Source organism: Corvus kubaryi, unplaced genomic scaffold (genome assembly GCF_017639235.1).
Source record: "Corvus kubaryi isolate FWS band 111438036 unplaced genomic scaffold, C.kubaryi_AGA036_p1.0 37312, whole genome shotgun sequence".
Taxonomy (NCBI): Eukaryota; Metazoa; Chordata; class Aves; order Passeriformes; family Corvidae; genus Corvus; species Corvus kubaryi.
Genome location: NW_024581098.1, coordinates 4,631,336 through 4,648,071, shown reverse-complemented (window position 1 = coordinate 4,648,071; position 16,736 = coordinate 4,631,336). Strand labels below are relative to the sequence as shown.

Sequence of the window (16,736 nt, the reverse complement as noted above, 5' to 3'; positions counted from 1 at the left end):
GGCAGCCTGTTCCAGTGCTTGACAGCCCTTTCCATGAAGAAATTTTCCTAATATCCAATCTAAACCTCCCCTGGTGCAACTTGGGGCCATGTCTTCTCATTCTATTGCTTGTTAGTTGGGAGAAAAGACTGACCCCCACCTCACTACAACCTTTTGCATTCCTGAGAAACTTCACTTCTGTTTTCCTAGTTTTTTCATAGTTTTTTGGAAGGCAGATGTATTCTTAGCTACAAAGAGAGAAGGCAGCATTTGGTGGGCCCCAAAAGCTGGGAGGTCTTGTGCTCAACCTCCTGTGGAGTAGACCTTGACAGAACTACCCAACAGGCTTTCATAAAATAAGCAAGCAGCCTTGATCTAGAGTGATCATTGCCAGATCCACAACACTAAGCCGCAAATGTGCAGTATGGCTTAGTAAGGCAATTCCAGCACAAGTTATTATCCCAACTGCATCCAGGCTGAAATGAATTCAGTGATGTTTCAGATTAATTTGTAATATCCACACACTGTGTCACTGAAGGGGTACCAAAAATAATGGCAAGAAGACATCCAAGGTAAAAAGGAGGTGAGGCTTCAGAAGGTGCATATATTTTCTGAAGCCAAAGGAAGGACACTGTATCACTAAGAAAAGCTATGCAGCCACATAATTCAGAATTTACTGTCAACTTTCAACCAGCCTGGGTGGATTTTCCAGTTTGTGGGTCGTGCTGAAGTGTGTTTGATGTGGAAGCTGTCTGGCCCCCTTCTGCTACACCTCACTTCACACTCAGTGGTGTCTGCTGGTCCTTCTGTCCTCCATCACATCCACCCTGTAGGTTCCCATATAGTTAGCACAACACATTTCTGGATTACCACACTCTTTTTGTGTCCCTGATTATCAGAGCTGGCTGCACTGCATGCAGCACTGCAATCCCACCCAAAAACTAGCTTTGAGGTGGTCTGGTTTGAAGATTCAAGCCTTTCAAGAAACATGGAGAACTATACATGATTTTTTAATTAGACAGCCTATGTCACCTAAGAGCGGTATTACCTCTAGCAATGTGTGCAGGTATTTAATATCAACTGCTATGTCCTATCTAGTAAAACCTAGTCCCTGATGGAGCTTTTCTTCCTTTTGAATCTTTAAAAATAACTTGACAGGTTAGCCCGTTTTACAAAAAGTCAGCAAGTCTGACACCGTACCGTGCCTTAGAAACAAGCGCCTTTAAAAAGAACAGTGCTAAATTTAACTTTCTCAGAAAGTGCTAGCACGGTGCTCCCACAGCTCAGACACATACATGTTGTGCAGTCCTGAAGAGTAGTAGGACAGAGTGGGGCTGGGAGAGCGGGTCTGCTGTCGTGCAGGTTTCACTGTGCGAGGAGGGATGGAAGGACTGGTGGAGGACGGCTTTGAACTCCGTGGTGGGACCGGGGGAGCGTTGAGGAGCCTGCATTCCTCTTTTACCTGTACAAAAGAAGAACACGTAAGCAAGCAGCAAGAAAATCTGGGCAACAGCAGCCCCAGCCAGATGAAACACATCTGGTTCTGCCTTACTCTTTGAAAGGAAATAATTAAAAAGGGAGGAGAAGAGAGAAATGAAAAGGTATATACATTTGCAACAGTATGTAGCTGTCAAAGAAGTCCAAAAGAACACTTTGCCACTGGCAGAGCTACTAGCAATCTTTTTTAGGGCACGTTTCAGCAGTTTGATAGCCACTCATTTAAAAAGTAAAAGAACCTTCCAGTAACATAGAAAATCAGACAGACTGTTCCTGATATTGTACATTCTGTAAGGAGCAATTCATCATGCCTAAACTTCATTAGTGTTGTTTATTTAGATGTAATAAACCAAGCTTATGTAATGAAAAGATCTCAATATACTTTGATGTTTCCTGACTTACTTCACCAGTGATAGTCAGTCATCCAGCTCTAGGACAATTCCCAGCCTCCCTCCCACAGGAATAGTACATGTATCTCATATTTACCAGCTTCTGGATTCAAACTTGGAGCTTCAGTCCTTCTGTAGCTGCCAAGGCAGGGCAGGATAAGGCTGTCCAAAATGTAGAAGTGGAAAGGTGCGGGCACAAGAGTCTGTTCAAACAGTGCACCAAGCCAACAGGTCTGCTCCATGCAGCCAGACAACCTTGCAGCTCACAACACACAGCTGTAGCACTGCTCACCTGAAATTCAGTTTGGTGGGTCTATGTAGGAGCAAAATGTCAGGATCCATCCCCATATAAAAGATGATGGAATTAAGGACTTAATCTCATCAGGACATATTTGGGAGAGCAACTTTATTTAGTAGGGCTAGAGATGAGAAGGCTGCTGAGAATTAGGCTGCCAGGCAGGATTTTTAACAATTCACCACCTGCCCCTGGGCAGGAGGAGACCTCTATGTTCTCCTTGTCTGAAACAGTCTTAGATGCATCAGAAAAGGGAAATTATTTTTGTGTTTGAAAGCTGCAGTTTATTTTAAAATTTTACAGCACTGCAGAACTAAAAGTTATCTTAGCAGTTCTGCAACACATAATTAGCAATTAAAGTGATTTAATTTACTTAAAAACAAAATAAATGTGGAACCTTTTGCAATCCACTTCAGTGCTTTCAAAATGCAATAACATATTTAGTACTTTTGTGAAATGGAAAACTGGGGACTAGGACATTGTACTACATTTTTTCCCTAATTCAAAACAAGTCAAAATTACAGGAAATGCCCGACAGCATAAAACACTGAAATAAATCTTGTTCTAAGGGTTCTTATTTGCTCTTTCAAAGAAATGTAAAAAAAATGAATCAATTTTATTCATGTTTGTTATTGAATTCAGGCATAAAACTCTTCAGCCATTTTAGTGTTGTGCCCCAAGGATGCCTGAAGCCTTTTTTCCCTCCCCAAGTCAGAATAGGCAAAATTAATACTGAATGCTATTGAATATATATCCATGGGGTTAGAGATACCATTCAGGGGAGCTCTTGGAGCACAGCAGATGGTCAAAGGCTTAAAGTGTTTCTTTCCTGGGAAGACTGAGGCATTCAAAGGTGCTGGCATAACAAACTATGCCAAACTCTCTTGCTGACCTAGATTGCAGATCAGAAGGAAGCCATAAATAACACCTGTTTGGAGTCCCATTTGGTCCCTGTCATAAAACTGTAATTACAGCTGCCACACACAGCCCCCAGAAAACCCAGCAGAGGAATAAAAAGTAGAGATATTGCAGATTAAATGGACAACAGCAAGGGGAAGCTTCAGGAAAGCCACGTTCACTAGGTCCAAGAGAATGGCAATGAAATAAATAAGGGAGATGAGTGGAACAGCCACAGTGTGACAGGACAATGACCTCGATGGCTGCTGCTCTTAGCTGGAAATACTCTTTGCCCTGCAAGCACTGGATGTCACATGGCTGTCAGATACAGATAAAACACATTTACACTGCACAACCTGAAACTTCTATTTGATACTGACCTCTCATGCACCAACCCTCCTTCCTGTGACCTAGGAATGGTGACCTGTTTCTAATGGCATAAGGTGCTATGTTGATTTTAAGACCTCTGCTCCTTTTCCTTGCTGCCAGCCCAAGCCCTGCCAGCACCGCCTGGGCCCTGGGGTGTCACTGCTGAATCTGGGTGTTACGGTGCCCATTGCAGTGACCAGCTCTGCAGCTGCCTGGATAAAACCTGCCCTGTCACCAGTATGACTGTGAGTGTAACACAGAGCAGTTCCATGCTCCTCATCCACAGGAGCCTGAACTTCCAGTGCACTCCATCAGGGATGTGCTTTATATCAATCAGGAAAACAGCCTCTGATTTTATGCAAATTAGTGTTTGGGGAATGAAGCAATTACTAATTTACAGGCCTTAATTCAGAAGTTATTCTCCCCTCCTCTGCCTTCTGCCTTCACGCTGCTTTGATTTTTCTGAAAGTTATTTAGAAAATACACGTGATATATCAGAATGCTTCATCCTGCTGGAGAGAAGAAAACCAGAACAGCTTCTGAAATACCCAGATGTCCTTTCCTGTCCTGCAAACAGCTCCTGGACACACATTTTAAATTTAGTGCAAAAATACAATTGCCAGCCAACCTTTATACAGAAATGCTATGGAATATCATTCTAGAGGGAGTGATGACTAAACCGCATGTTCTTCAGCAGCTCCTGAGATCTACTTACTCTATAAATACCTACATGAAAACCATGCAAACCTCTCCTCAGCCCCAGCCCACAGATGAATTCAGTAGGTCACTGATACTCACTCCAAAGCTGTTCCAGGAAGCCATAAAAGTGAGTCTAAATTCTTATAATCTGTGGAAATGTAGGTTTTTAGCTTTATTTTTAATGGGGCTACACCCCCTGCTCACTTTTAAATGCAAGCTAATATCTTTAGCAGAAGTTATTTCTCCAACATGGCTAGAAAGCAATATCCACATTGCTGACAGCACTCACACATTACCTCAGTAATGTAAGACACACATGACAAAATTCCACACTTTACAGAATAACTCTCAAGGGCAACATACACATCTACCCCAAATGTCACCCTGCTGGCCCCAAAAGGGAGTCACTATACCCCAAGTATGAGGGTCCACACCAATGCTGTGCAGGTGCTCCACAGCTCTCCCAGCACCCTACTTCCCACACCTCAGGGATGACATAAGACCCTCATATCTCAGGCATGATCCGGGCATCATCACCCCCATGGCACAAGGGCTGCCCTCACCTTGCTGCAGGGGCAGCCTTCCTCCCCCACCACCCACTCCCCGGCACTCCAGCACTCCTCTGACCCTGTGCAGAAGCAGTTCAGCTTGCAGAAATCAGCAGGAAACTAATCATTTTCCAGATCCAGACCTGGCTGCCTGCCCAGGCACAGGAGTGCCAGAGCCAGCACAAAAGAGAAGCCAGGATGATGTGTCTGGGAAAGGAGGAGGAGGTGGAGGAGGGTGGGACCAGCCCCACACCAGTTAATGTCAGTGTAGGCTGCCAGGGAGCCTCATCCCAATATGGTGCTGCTGGGCACTCGTCCAAGAGTCTGGACAAAGCGTCAGTGCATACCTGACCTCAGAGGCAAGGAAGTGCTCTTGGGTTTGTAAACGCTTTGCTAAGAAGACATAATGTCTTGCCTTTCCTGGCTGCTCCAGCTGCTGCATTTGCTTTTCAGGCAGTTTTGGCAGCACAGTCCAAGGGCTGCAGTTGGGCATTTCGTGCCTGCATGGCATCTTCCTCCCCTCTCCTCGCTGCACCTCCCCAGGAAGCACAGAGCCTGGCCAGGGGCATCCCCATGGAAATCCACTGCAGGCTAACCCAGCATGAATGAACACAACTTAGCTTTCAACCAGGTTCTGACCTGACTTGTGAGGGAAAGGCTACAGCCAACACTACTGGACTGTTAGATGGCAGAAGGAAAGGTGTGGGATCATCATGGTTTGCTACAGTTTGGTCTCAAATTAGTCTTAATTTACTGTACAGCCGTGCTCTTGAAATCACCACAGAACTTGTAACAGGAATTATATATTTTTTTAAATTCCAGAAAAAACCCTGCAAAACAAATTTGATAAATGATATCCACCAAGAGTAATGCAATATAAGTATGTATCACTGACACTTTGCTAAAGACTGCTAGACAGTCTTTCCTGGGGAACCTTCTTTTTTCCTTTCTTTTTTTTTTTTTTTTTTTTTAAATAGTGTTTAGGACTATGTCAAGGGAGCACATAACAGGTGGATTCTCCAGCCAGTCCACATAAGCTCCTGTTGATAAAACGTATTTGCATTTTTCCTCTGAAGTCTCCATGACATTTCAGGTTTGGAGAACTGATTTCTCCCATGAGTTTTCATTAAAAACCTTAGGCCAGGAAACATGCTCTGTTTAAAACTGACTAGAAGGCTCATTTATCAATTCTGCAGAGCTCCTATTTAAACATATTTTCTTTCAATAAGCAGTACAGAATGATTAGTTAAGGTCTAGTTCGATAAAGTTTCCTTGAGGATAGTGCCACAATATTCTTCAATATCTGCTATAGGCTCACAGTAGAGAAGACAATCTCTCATTAACAAACACTTCAAATCTGTAAAAATTATAGCTGTTCTCATTATCAGAGCCTGTTAACTGAAGACACACACTAAGGTCATCTGAGGCAGTTTGTGTGTGTGGTCATGCCCCACACACTTTGGCCACAGAAAGTATGAGAAAACATGGAGGTCACATGGAGAGATGATGCGGAAAGCAAGAGAATGAAGTGACTCAGCAATTCTTAGACCTTGTTTGTGTGAGCAAGAAACCCAAAATAAATATCACCTGAAAGTATCAGGATTAAGCTACTAGATCAGTAGTATTAAATATACTCTTGTGATTTTTAAGGCATGACTTACACACAGTAGGAAACTAGCTGAAGTTGCACATCTTGCGAAGTCTGACTGCTTTCTTGCCCTGTATGTGCCCTTCCCCCTCCACCAAGTATTTCCTAAAAAGATCTGCATGCAAACTCTTCACCACCTAAAGAAAGAAAGAAACAAACATAAATAACCCTGACTTACTGCTTCTGATTTCGGAGGCACTGGAGGTGGAGGTAGGGAAACATCTGAAGACTTTGTGGTTGTTCCGATAGTTGCAGGCACAGGAAGAGACGCGGTACCACACTTTGATCGGAAGGATCCTCTGTAGTTGTCACACTTGTTCTTCTCACTTAGCGAGCAAGAGAGAGGCTGATCACCACCCTTTCCAGACCCTTGGTCCAACCAGAGCTCTTCATAAGGAAGTTCTGATTTCGTAGGCAGAAACATCGATTCTTCGCTAACTTCAGGGAAAAGATAATCACTGCTACTGTCCCCCGACTCCTGGTACTGAAGAGCATCGTGAGAGAACAGGGCCCACTCGTTACACAAGTCCCTGCAGCCGTGGAGGTTCACCTCGCTATTCCCATGCAAGTTGTTGCCATAGACGCAGACGGAGAGCCGGTGGAAGGACTGCGTGAGCTCATCCCGCGCGTAGCTGAGGGAGTTTGGCACGTGGCTGTGCCCCGTGCACCGGCTCTTCTTCGGGCTCTTGCAGTCGTCGTTCCAGTCAGTCTTTACATCTCGCACGGCACGAGAATACTCGTCTATGTCAAACTGTTCCTGGCATATGTTAAACCAGTGCTGGATGAGGGGTTCGTGCCACAGCTCCCCCTTCACCACACTATCAGGTAGAATAAATTTTGGAAGAGTCAAGTGCAAAGGAAAATGCATGGGAATGATTTTGTTTCCACGAAGCACGCAACAAACTACAACAGTCTTGGTCTGAATGTTGACAAACTTGTACCTGTGCCCCTCACGGATAAAATGCAGGTCATAAGGGTTTCTTGGTGTAGGACTCGGCACTGTCACATTAACGGGCAGCCTGGTTTTTTCTACTATATTGCGAATTGTGTGCTCCCCTTCTTGCATCTGCACCTCCAGTGGGCTGCGAGTGCTGAACTTGCCCTTGCACTGGAAAGGGAGACTGATGCTCTCGTTGGTCCTGTGGTTCATGCAGATGAGGCAGGGCATTTTGCCTCTGCCTAGCTTACTAATTGAATTAAGCTTCCCGATTTTTTTGAAGATGGTGTTGAGCCGTGACTTCTCCTTAGAAGATTTTGCATAAAGGATTTCTGCTTGCCCCATTAAAGTGAGCTCATCCCCAGTACTAAGGGTAATGTTGTAAACTTCAGTGTCTTCATTGCATTCACCTGAAGCTACCTGCAAAATAATAATAAAAAATTTGGTTTTCCCCCAACGAAGACAATACTTCAATCACATCAAATCTCTTGAGACTGAACTTACAATACTATGTATTGGAAAAAACGAAAGTAACTTTATTTGAACAGCCAACTGGTCAAGTGCAAGGTGTTTAACCCAAAGCTCAGCTAAGTAAGCTTTTAAAATTGTTCAGCACATTCCTGCATCTTACTTGAGAGGAAAGAGCCATCTGAAACTGCCAAAGAAGGCATGAGAACAAACATTATCATTTTTTAAAGAAAGGGCAAATCCACATATCCCAACAGTTCGAACAGCCGCTTGTGTCATACAGCTATGACAGACCATGGCTGGATTCCCTTGGGTATCTTTTCCCCACACCCTTGTTTTTTGCTGTTTGCTAGAACTTATTTGCCAGGCTCTTGAGGGAAACAAACTTCTTTCACCATCTTCAGCTCCCTGAGGAGCAGAAAAGGTGATCTCATCATTACAGATGAAGCATATCCCTTTGATATAATCTTTTCCAGGCTAGGGGGAATGACAGATGACATCTATTCCCTGAAGGAGAAATCAAGAATATTGGTCTATCCCATATGCCTAACGCCCCTCCCCCCGCTTTGCTCTCCTAGTCATAGACTTCCTTCCTCATTTTTTGATCATAATTGCAATTTAAGAGATTAAACAACATATGCACAGCCATGTGTGAGCTTTTCTAGTATGGAAATTGTACCAGGAGAAAAAACCCAACAAAACAGATGTCCAAGGCTCATTTGCTCCTGAAGTTATTTCCTTAAGACCGAAATAATTCTTTATAGACAAGATTGCTCTGCCTCATATTTGAGTGGTTTAACATGAAAAGCCCTTTCCAGGGACCTAACAGAACCCACCCAATTCTTTGGTAGCAGCAGATTCCTACTCATAAATGAAGGTGCACCAGATAAACACTACTCATCTGTTATAGACCATTTTATTTGAGAATATCAAACATACTAAAGAAATTGCCAATGAAAACATATGCTAAAATTGTATATCCCTTCCTCACCTCTGAAACCCCTAAAGACTTCATGGACTTGAGTGAAGTTCAAAATCCAGGCTTTGAACCCTGGTATCATCACACAATAGCCACTGCATGAAATGAAAGCTGTAATTCCAGTAAGTTAATAACTGACAAGCGCTGTGAATAATGCTTCCTCTTGTAAGACATGACCTGCAATTCCCCCATATTTGCAGAACTGTGATTATCTTCTGCAAGCCTCTCGGAGCAATTGCACAGGCAGCGCAGGCGAGGTGTGCCACCTTAGCACTTCAGGCTTGGGGTTTCCGGAGAGGAAGTCATTCAAACCCTGAATTATCTAAACAAACACTAATTGGTCTAATCCAGGAAAACTACTAGGATTTATGGTACGTAATACTCATTCACAGTTTGCACCACTGGCCTGACAGCATTTTGAAACACCACGACGTGAAAGGAAAGCACTCGGGATTTTTTTGCTGATAACGCCTGTGTGACGTTCATTGCTGGTTTCTCCTCAAACTGTCACAGAGTGCTGCACTGGAGCTGCAGCCACATAGCCCCGCCTTCGAGGGGCTGATAAGGACTGAGGACACACAGGGCTCTGTGCCTGTACCACGCAATCCCCCCCTTCTCTTTCTGAGAGCGCGTTTTCTCTAAGAATATTGGTTTCTAGAATCAACAAGTCTCCACAAATGGCTGCTCTGATAATGCCAGCTACACTGTTGGACTTTTCACTCGATGCTGCATGATCACAGCTTTTCCTCACTACTTGTGGGATACTGTCCGGAGCGAGGGAGGTGGCACAACCTACAGCATTGGGAGCTCCTCCTCGGGCAACTTACAGTTCCCTGGTGATTCACAAACAAACAAGCCACTGTAGGAGGAAACAGTGGGTCAGATGTGAAACCACAGACGTAACTACACGGCTGAGATTCACAATGAAGGTCTTGCGGAGCAGCTACTTATTAATGTCATCCATTTCAACCAACCAAGTAGCAAATGGACTTTGAGAGTCAACAGGCATGTTTAAATACAAAATTATTTTCAATTAAAAACTCCGAAAACCATTTTCTCATTGTTAAAAAATATAGTCACAGGATAATTACAGGTGAAAAAAGGCTGAATTTAACCCTGGATGTGTCTACAGACTGGGGAATGAGATGTTGGAGAGCGGCACTGTGGGACTTGGGGGTCCTGGTTACTGGCAAGTTGAACATGAGTCAGCAGTGCCCTGGCAGCCAGGAGGGCCAACCAGGGCTATCCTGAGGTGCATCAGGCACAGCATCACCAGCTGGTCAAGGGGGATGATTGTCCCGCTCTGCTCTGCACTGGGATGTAGAGTGCTGGGGGCAGTTTTGGGTGCCACAATATAAAAAAGACATTAAGCTCTTAGAAAGCATGCAAAGGAGGGCCATGAGGATGGTGAAGGGGCCTTGAGGAGAATCTGTATGAGGACTGGCTGAGGTCACTTCATCTGTTCAGCCTGGAGAAGAGGAGATGGGGAGACCTCAACATCCTCACAAGGGGAAGTGGTGGGGCAGACACTGATCTCTTCTCTGTGGTGACCAGTGACAGGATTCAAGGGAATGGCCTGAAGTTGTGTCAGAGGAGGTTTAGGCTGGATATTAGAAGAAGATTCTTCACCCAGATGGTGGTTGGACACTGGAACAGCCTCCCCAGGGAAGTGGTCACAGCACCAAACCTGACAAGAGTTCAAGAAGCATTTGGACAATGCTCTCAGGCACATGGTGTGATTTTGGGGTGCCCTGTGCAGGGCAAGGAGTTGGACTCAATGTTCCTTGTGGGTCCCTTCCAACTCAGTATATTCTATGATATTTTCTGAAAAGAAAGATGAGGCCATAGTTCTAGTTTAGCACTCTGAGAAAAATACTGTTCTGCATTCTTCCTTCTAAACAAAAATATAAGGTATTAGTTGCTGTCCAAAATTATAATAAAAACTGAAAATGTGAAATTAGAAGTCTAAGAGCGCACAAATTTATCCGCTAAATTCTACTATGGTGGTGTTAAGACTGCTGATACATCCCAGCAGGCTAATTATACTTTAAAATTGGTAGGTAAATTGTAGGTAAATATGTATTCCAGAATGTTAGCAAAAAGATATACCATACATATAATATATACCTCTCTCTCAATACACGTAACAGTGCACAGATATCACTCAGCTTCTGTTTTGCAGATTACACAGCTAAATGATCTTTACTTTGTCCTTGTAGCAATGACATATGAAAGTCAGACTTGCTCTGTTTTGTTCACTCAAACATTTCACTTTATCAACAGCCACAAAACTTACAGAAAAATCAACAAAGAGCCATGGACTTTAGCTCAGCTTTACACTGCCTTGGGTGAACTTCACAGGGCCTCCAGAAGCCCAGGAATCAGCCATGCAGAGCACTTCCTAAGAACAGATGGGACAAGAGGAAATGGCCTCAAGTTGCACCAGGGGAGATTTAGATTGGATATCAGGAAAAATTTCTTTACCAAAAGGGTTGTCATTCACTGGAACAGGCTGCCCAGGAAAGTGGTTGTGTCACCATTCCTGGAAGCATTTATAGACGTGAAGATGTGGCACTTAGGGACATAGTTTACTGGTGGACTTGGCAGTGCTGGGTTAATGGATGGACTTGATGATCTCAAAGGTCTTTTCCGACTTAAATGATTCTATGGTTCTATGCCAAATAGTACACTTATAGACAACATCAAAGTGCATATCATAAATTATTCCTAGAAGGCAGAATGGGTAGCCCCACACCAGACCCATCCCCCTCTACCCTCTAAGCTTTCAGCACCAACCCATCAGGATTTGCATCTTCTCAGCCCTGCTCTGGGGCACCCTCTGCTTCTTCTCAGCACTCTCTGGGCACCCTCTGCTTCCTGCTAGGCAGCTGCTGGCGGGGTGTAGCAGAGCCCTGCGCTGTTTCAGACACTTGGACCTGCTAGTGGCAGGTCCCAGCTGGTGGGCAGGACACAGCGTATCGCTGGTACCTGATGGACAGAAGGCAGCAGCGCACAGTGGCAGACTTAAGGTGGTCTAGATCACAGACTAGAGCAGAAATAATCATACATTTTTGTGGCAAACTCTTAAAGTCTCATAATAATTCTGGAAAAGAGGTAATGCTGCAGAAGGCAGAAAACACCCCAGAAGCTTTCACTCAGCTGCATCACATATCCAAGGAGGGCTTATACATTCTAACAATAATGTTTCATGCATTGTAAGAGCAACTTCTGCAGTTTTACTTTGCTCTCGCCCCTCTTTTGCTCTTCCCAGCCAGTTTTCATTGGAAACAGGTGAGAATAACCAGTGCTCCCAGCTTTGTGAAAGAGGCAGTGCTTGCCACACTACACTCCAAAGCCATCTAAGAATCTCTAGTAGATGTTCAAGCTGAACAATGAATGCAGAAGACCCACAGAACCAGAACTTCCTCCCTGTTGTACTTGCCTTCTCCCTTCCGACTGCCAGATGTTGATCCATACTACCTGTTCACTATTGATGCCAGGATGCTGACCAGAAAGGTTACAGGCACACAGACACCTTACCAAACACACTGCAAAACAGCAGTGGGTTAAGTCACTATAATATTTTATATTTTAAGACTCAAGCAGTTTCAGTAACATTGAAAAGCCAACTGTAACTCCTGCAGAAGACAGGCATCAGGGAAGCAAGGAACGATTATTTAGGAAACCTTCTTTTGGAAAAGCTCAGGTATACTCTTCCTTTTGCTTAAGGAAAGGCTAACTTGGAATAATAGATTTTGGTAACACCTGAGTCAATATGCTGCCTTTGACTCCAATTATTCTAATTTGTTATAGTTTGAAGCAAAAGTCTTTAATTACTTGGACACATATGAACACTTTTATAAAAATGATTTGTGGCTTTATATTGGTTGGTATACCTGCTAGATTTTATTAGAGTAATGCAAGCTTTGCATTCACTTTAAAAATACAATGAGGATTTTTTTCTTTTGGTAGAGGTCTTTGTAACTGTGAGGTCTCTGATTCATAGCTACAGCATATAGTTTTTACTATTAGAGCCAAGGGACGAATCATAGCACTACGCATATATTTAATAGATAATATATACTAGCTACATTTTTTTTTTACAGGTCACAAAAATGGAAAAAGATTTTTAAAATGTAAAACATAGTCTTCAGAAGAGCTGTTAGCAGACAAAAAAATGAGGAAACTTTTTCAAGGAAGTTGGCTAAATTCAGTGAGACAGTATCCCATTTTTCTTCTATAAATGTCTGTTTCCCAAGACAGAATCAGCAAGTAAAAGTCTTCATGCTAGCATACACGTATTTCCCTCTGGGATAAGAGTGACTTTGCCCAATTGCTACATTAAGAGCTGGCTTCAATGCTCTTCAAGGATGTCTCAAATAAATCAGTGTTCTAAAACTGACCCAAAACGTGGCAGGTAACACTGCAGAGCTGTAACATGGAGCATCTATTTATGTGGGACGTCAGGAGCCACTGAGGCAATGGCACTAGCCATCCAGGCTCCTTTTGGAGCAGGACCCCTCTCACAGGTACCTCAACATAGGCATGCAGCAGCAGCAGCTCTGCTTCCTTTGTTTCTCTCTTACTCAAGCCACCCACCTTTCTCCAAGAGGAAAAGAGGCAGCCACAGCACTGCATTGCCAGTGCAAGACACCGAGGTGTCGAGCCCATGTGTACCAGGGGCAAAGGGGAAAAAGAAGAAAAAACCCCAAACCTCTTGGAGCTGAGTCCTGCTGCTTCGTAAGGCTGGCATCAAGCCACAAGGCCACTAAAGCACTAATTCTTGAGGTGAAGTATTATTAATTGCCTGAAAGTCTGGAGCCAAAACCTACACACCACCTCATTTCAAGAAAGTCACTACTGCAGCACTTAAGAATGTCACCGTAGGTTACAACCTACTATATATGTGCTTTATGGCAACTCAGGGTGAGTTTATCAGAGGCATTAGAATTACAGTCAGGAGATCAATTTTGCTGCACTGTACTGCACTAACATCTGCCAAAAAAAAACAAGGGGGGGGGGGGGGAAGAGCAAAGTTTTCACTACAGATTTCTTTCTGCCAAAATGCACACTGTATGGGCCAACATGGTTAAATCACTGTGAAGAGAGGATTACATAAAAAAAGACGAACAAATCAGGTATCAAAAGTTCAAACCAGTCATACAGTGTCTTTGATGGGTAAGAAAATTATCATTATAAGGCTAATTTACTAATCCACCTCTCCATTCTGGAAAGTGTCTGCAAACAGCTTCACAGACTCTCCAGAGAGACCAAGTGATGTCTTCAGGACAAAAACATTATTGTGGAAGATCTGAAGGGTCCTGCAACACTAAGTAGGCTGGTTTTTAGAGTGAAGGAATTCCCGGCTTGTCCAATGTTCAATCTATCAGACAATACTGCTGCTTTTTTAAGAGAACTTTTTGTGAATTACCCTCAGTATGATGTGGAGGATTTGTTCCTTGTTTTGTTTTCAAGTGTTAGTGCAAATAGCTTCCTGGGTGTTTGTACACACTGCCATCTGTATGGGACCAGAGCAGTGGAGAGCAGAAATCTACTGCTGTTGCTTCAGCAAAAGATAGGGCCCTGGGGTAGCTCAACCTTCTTAGTATTTTGTTCCTAGTAATAGAGAATCAAAAATTCTCATTGTAGCATAATGCTGTAACATAAATAAAATCTTCTTCAATTACGCAATGAATATTAATACAAAAAAGGTTCTCACCTATCTGGTCAGTGAAGAAAGAACAGAATACCTCTAATTTTCAATCAGGAACAGATTAAACTACTGACTGAGTGAAATTCACTTATTCCCAGGATGCTCCAAATTGCTGTGCCTGTAGATGCTGCTGGCCACCACCTGAGATAACCAACTGGGTATCTAAGTGCAGTACGTGTGGACAAAAAAGTTACTAAGTACTTTAAGCCATTATGAAAGTTTTATTTAACCTAAAATTTTTGTTTGCTATTCTGTGAAAAGTGGTTCCACCTTTCCCTCCTAGCTGCACTTGCTGACACATGTTACAGCTGTCCTTCAAACACCCGGCAGGTCCTCAACCCCCTGCCTCAGGGCACTGCCCAGAAAGCCTGCCCAGCTGCAAAACCATGGGGAAGGAAGGGAGAACTATCTCCCCTGCCTCCCCAGGATAACGTGGCTGATTTTTCCCTTCAACAATTATTACAAGAAGCAAAAATAAAGTAAGCCCCTTAGAAAAGATCTTGCAGCCCACTGCAGCGAGAAGGCAGCCTGCTGAAGGGCAGCGGTAGCTGTGAAATCCTGCTGGAGCAGCCAAGGATTTACACACAGGAGCAAGGTTCACACCAAGTGGAGCCACAACCGTGGTGTACTGGCACATGCAGGCACACCTCAACAGAAGCACACAGTGACTGACTGGTCACCTGGTAACTCTACAGGCTCCTTCTTCAAAAATTATCCACTGAAGACTTCAGTGTTTAGAACAAGAAAGAATTCCCAGACTTCAGAGCTCCTTCTCATCTTAAGTACTTCATCAGATATTTTAGGCATTTTTTTTCTTTTTATATCAGATTAGCTACCTTCTGATACTCTTTTCTGAATTTAAACAGGCATGCTGCATTGGACAGAAATCAACCATACTTAGTATTCCTCCCTTTGCTCTAATCAGCTTGACAGAACCTCTCCTATATTAAAATTTTAGCGTACATAATTCTCTTGCATGTAAAGGGTTATTAAACACTTTAATAAATCCTGCTAAGTTCATTTATTTTTTGGAAGATGATAACCTTGGAATAGACTTCTATGAAACTGGAAAAACTGCCAAGAGGAACACTGCCAAGATAACTGTGTAACTAGGTTAAACCTGGATTATTACTACTGTTATTTACATTAAAGAGTATCACTATAAAACCTTTTAAAAATGGATTTGATATCTAACCGTAAGCTCTGCTTGTTTCTCAGTTTGCTACATGTGACAAAGAGTTTTAAAAACACTCATATTAAACTCAAGATATGGCATTTTATGTTTAAACAAGTCTGTAGACAAATACTTTTTGCACTAGAAAATCAAAGCTGCACATTCTACTGTGCCATTCTCTTGGTTTGGTCACTGATCAAATGAGAAATAATAGCACAGCACTGGATAAGGCTAGCAGTCCAAAGGATTTTTTCTGAGCAGAAATGAAATTTTCTTGTTCGCTTGCCTAAAGATACAGAAGTGTTCCAACTTTCTCATGTAGCCTTCATTCATAAAAGCCTCTGTTTTACAGGCTCAGGTTAATGCAGAGCACAAATGAAAACAAACTACTGTCTTGCAAGGTGTGAGTCTGTCACTGAGTAAATTAACTGATGAGCTCTTGCACTTACACCTATAAAAACTGTGAACTAGCAGGTGTCTTCCAACTGCAGCAGTGCAAGAAACAGGAAAAAGCCATTAAAAGGTTTCTATACAAAGCCCATCTTGATACACATAGGACCAGGAAACTCCAGACTGGTTTTGCACCAGCAGTATCAGCCAGTTTCCCCTGTAGGGTACACGATGTGGATCCACACCATTGCACCCCAGCTCTAGGATGCTCTTCTGCTAGTCTGAGATGGTGTCACTGCTCAAACAAACCAGATAAGCCTGAAGACCACTCTGCTCTCATGGCAGAGCTGACCTACCTTGTGCAGTGTCACACATGTAGGACAAAGAAGAACGAGTTCTGTCTTCACTGCTTCATGACATGGCACTGCAGTGTGTTTGGTGACAGCAAGCCCTCCCGTGGGATCAGTGACCCTTTGATGAGCCCAAGAGCTATGCACATGCAAACACACACACACACACACACGCAGAACAACTGTGTCTTTTTTTTCTTTTTTTCTGTTATTTTATTCACAATGCTACTTAGCTGCAGTAATTTTGAGACAAGCAACCCCATCATTTCACCCTGTGTGCTCTCTGAGAATGAGGCTTTCTGGAGAGGGATTTGAGCAGCTGCTACTTAGCAGAGAATGAAATTCAGACTGCTGGAGGGGGAGGAGAAAGGGGGCAACAAACAACATTTGTTTAAAATCTGGCA

At 43.3% G+C, this 16,736-nt stretch overlaps 1 protein-coding gene across 3 annotated transcripts in view; it reads right to left on the bottom strand.

The window, feature by feature from the left end:
* Nucleotides 1-16,736, bottom strand: part of GAREM1 (GRB2 associated regulator of MAPK1 subtype 1) — a 102,398-nt gene that overhangs the window by 7,619 nt on the left and 78,043 nt on the right. For 2 of the 3 annotated variants that reach the window (XM_042029094.1, XM_042029096.1), the window contains 2 exons: nucleotides 6,500-7,678; nucleotides 1,275-1,441 (listed from right to left, as the gene is read on the bottom strand). In XM_042029094.1, the coding sequence (XP_041885028.1) occupies nucleotides 1,275-1,441; nucleotides 6,500-7,678 (1,346 nt within the window). Of the gene's footprint in view, nucleotides 1-1,274; nucleotides 1,442-6,499; nucleotides 7,679-12,147; nucleotides 12,254-16,736 lie in introns of all 3 variants that reach the window. The other variant, XM_042029095.1, reaches the window with a different exon arrangement.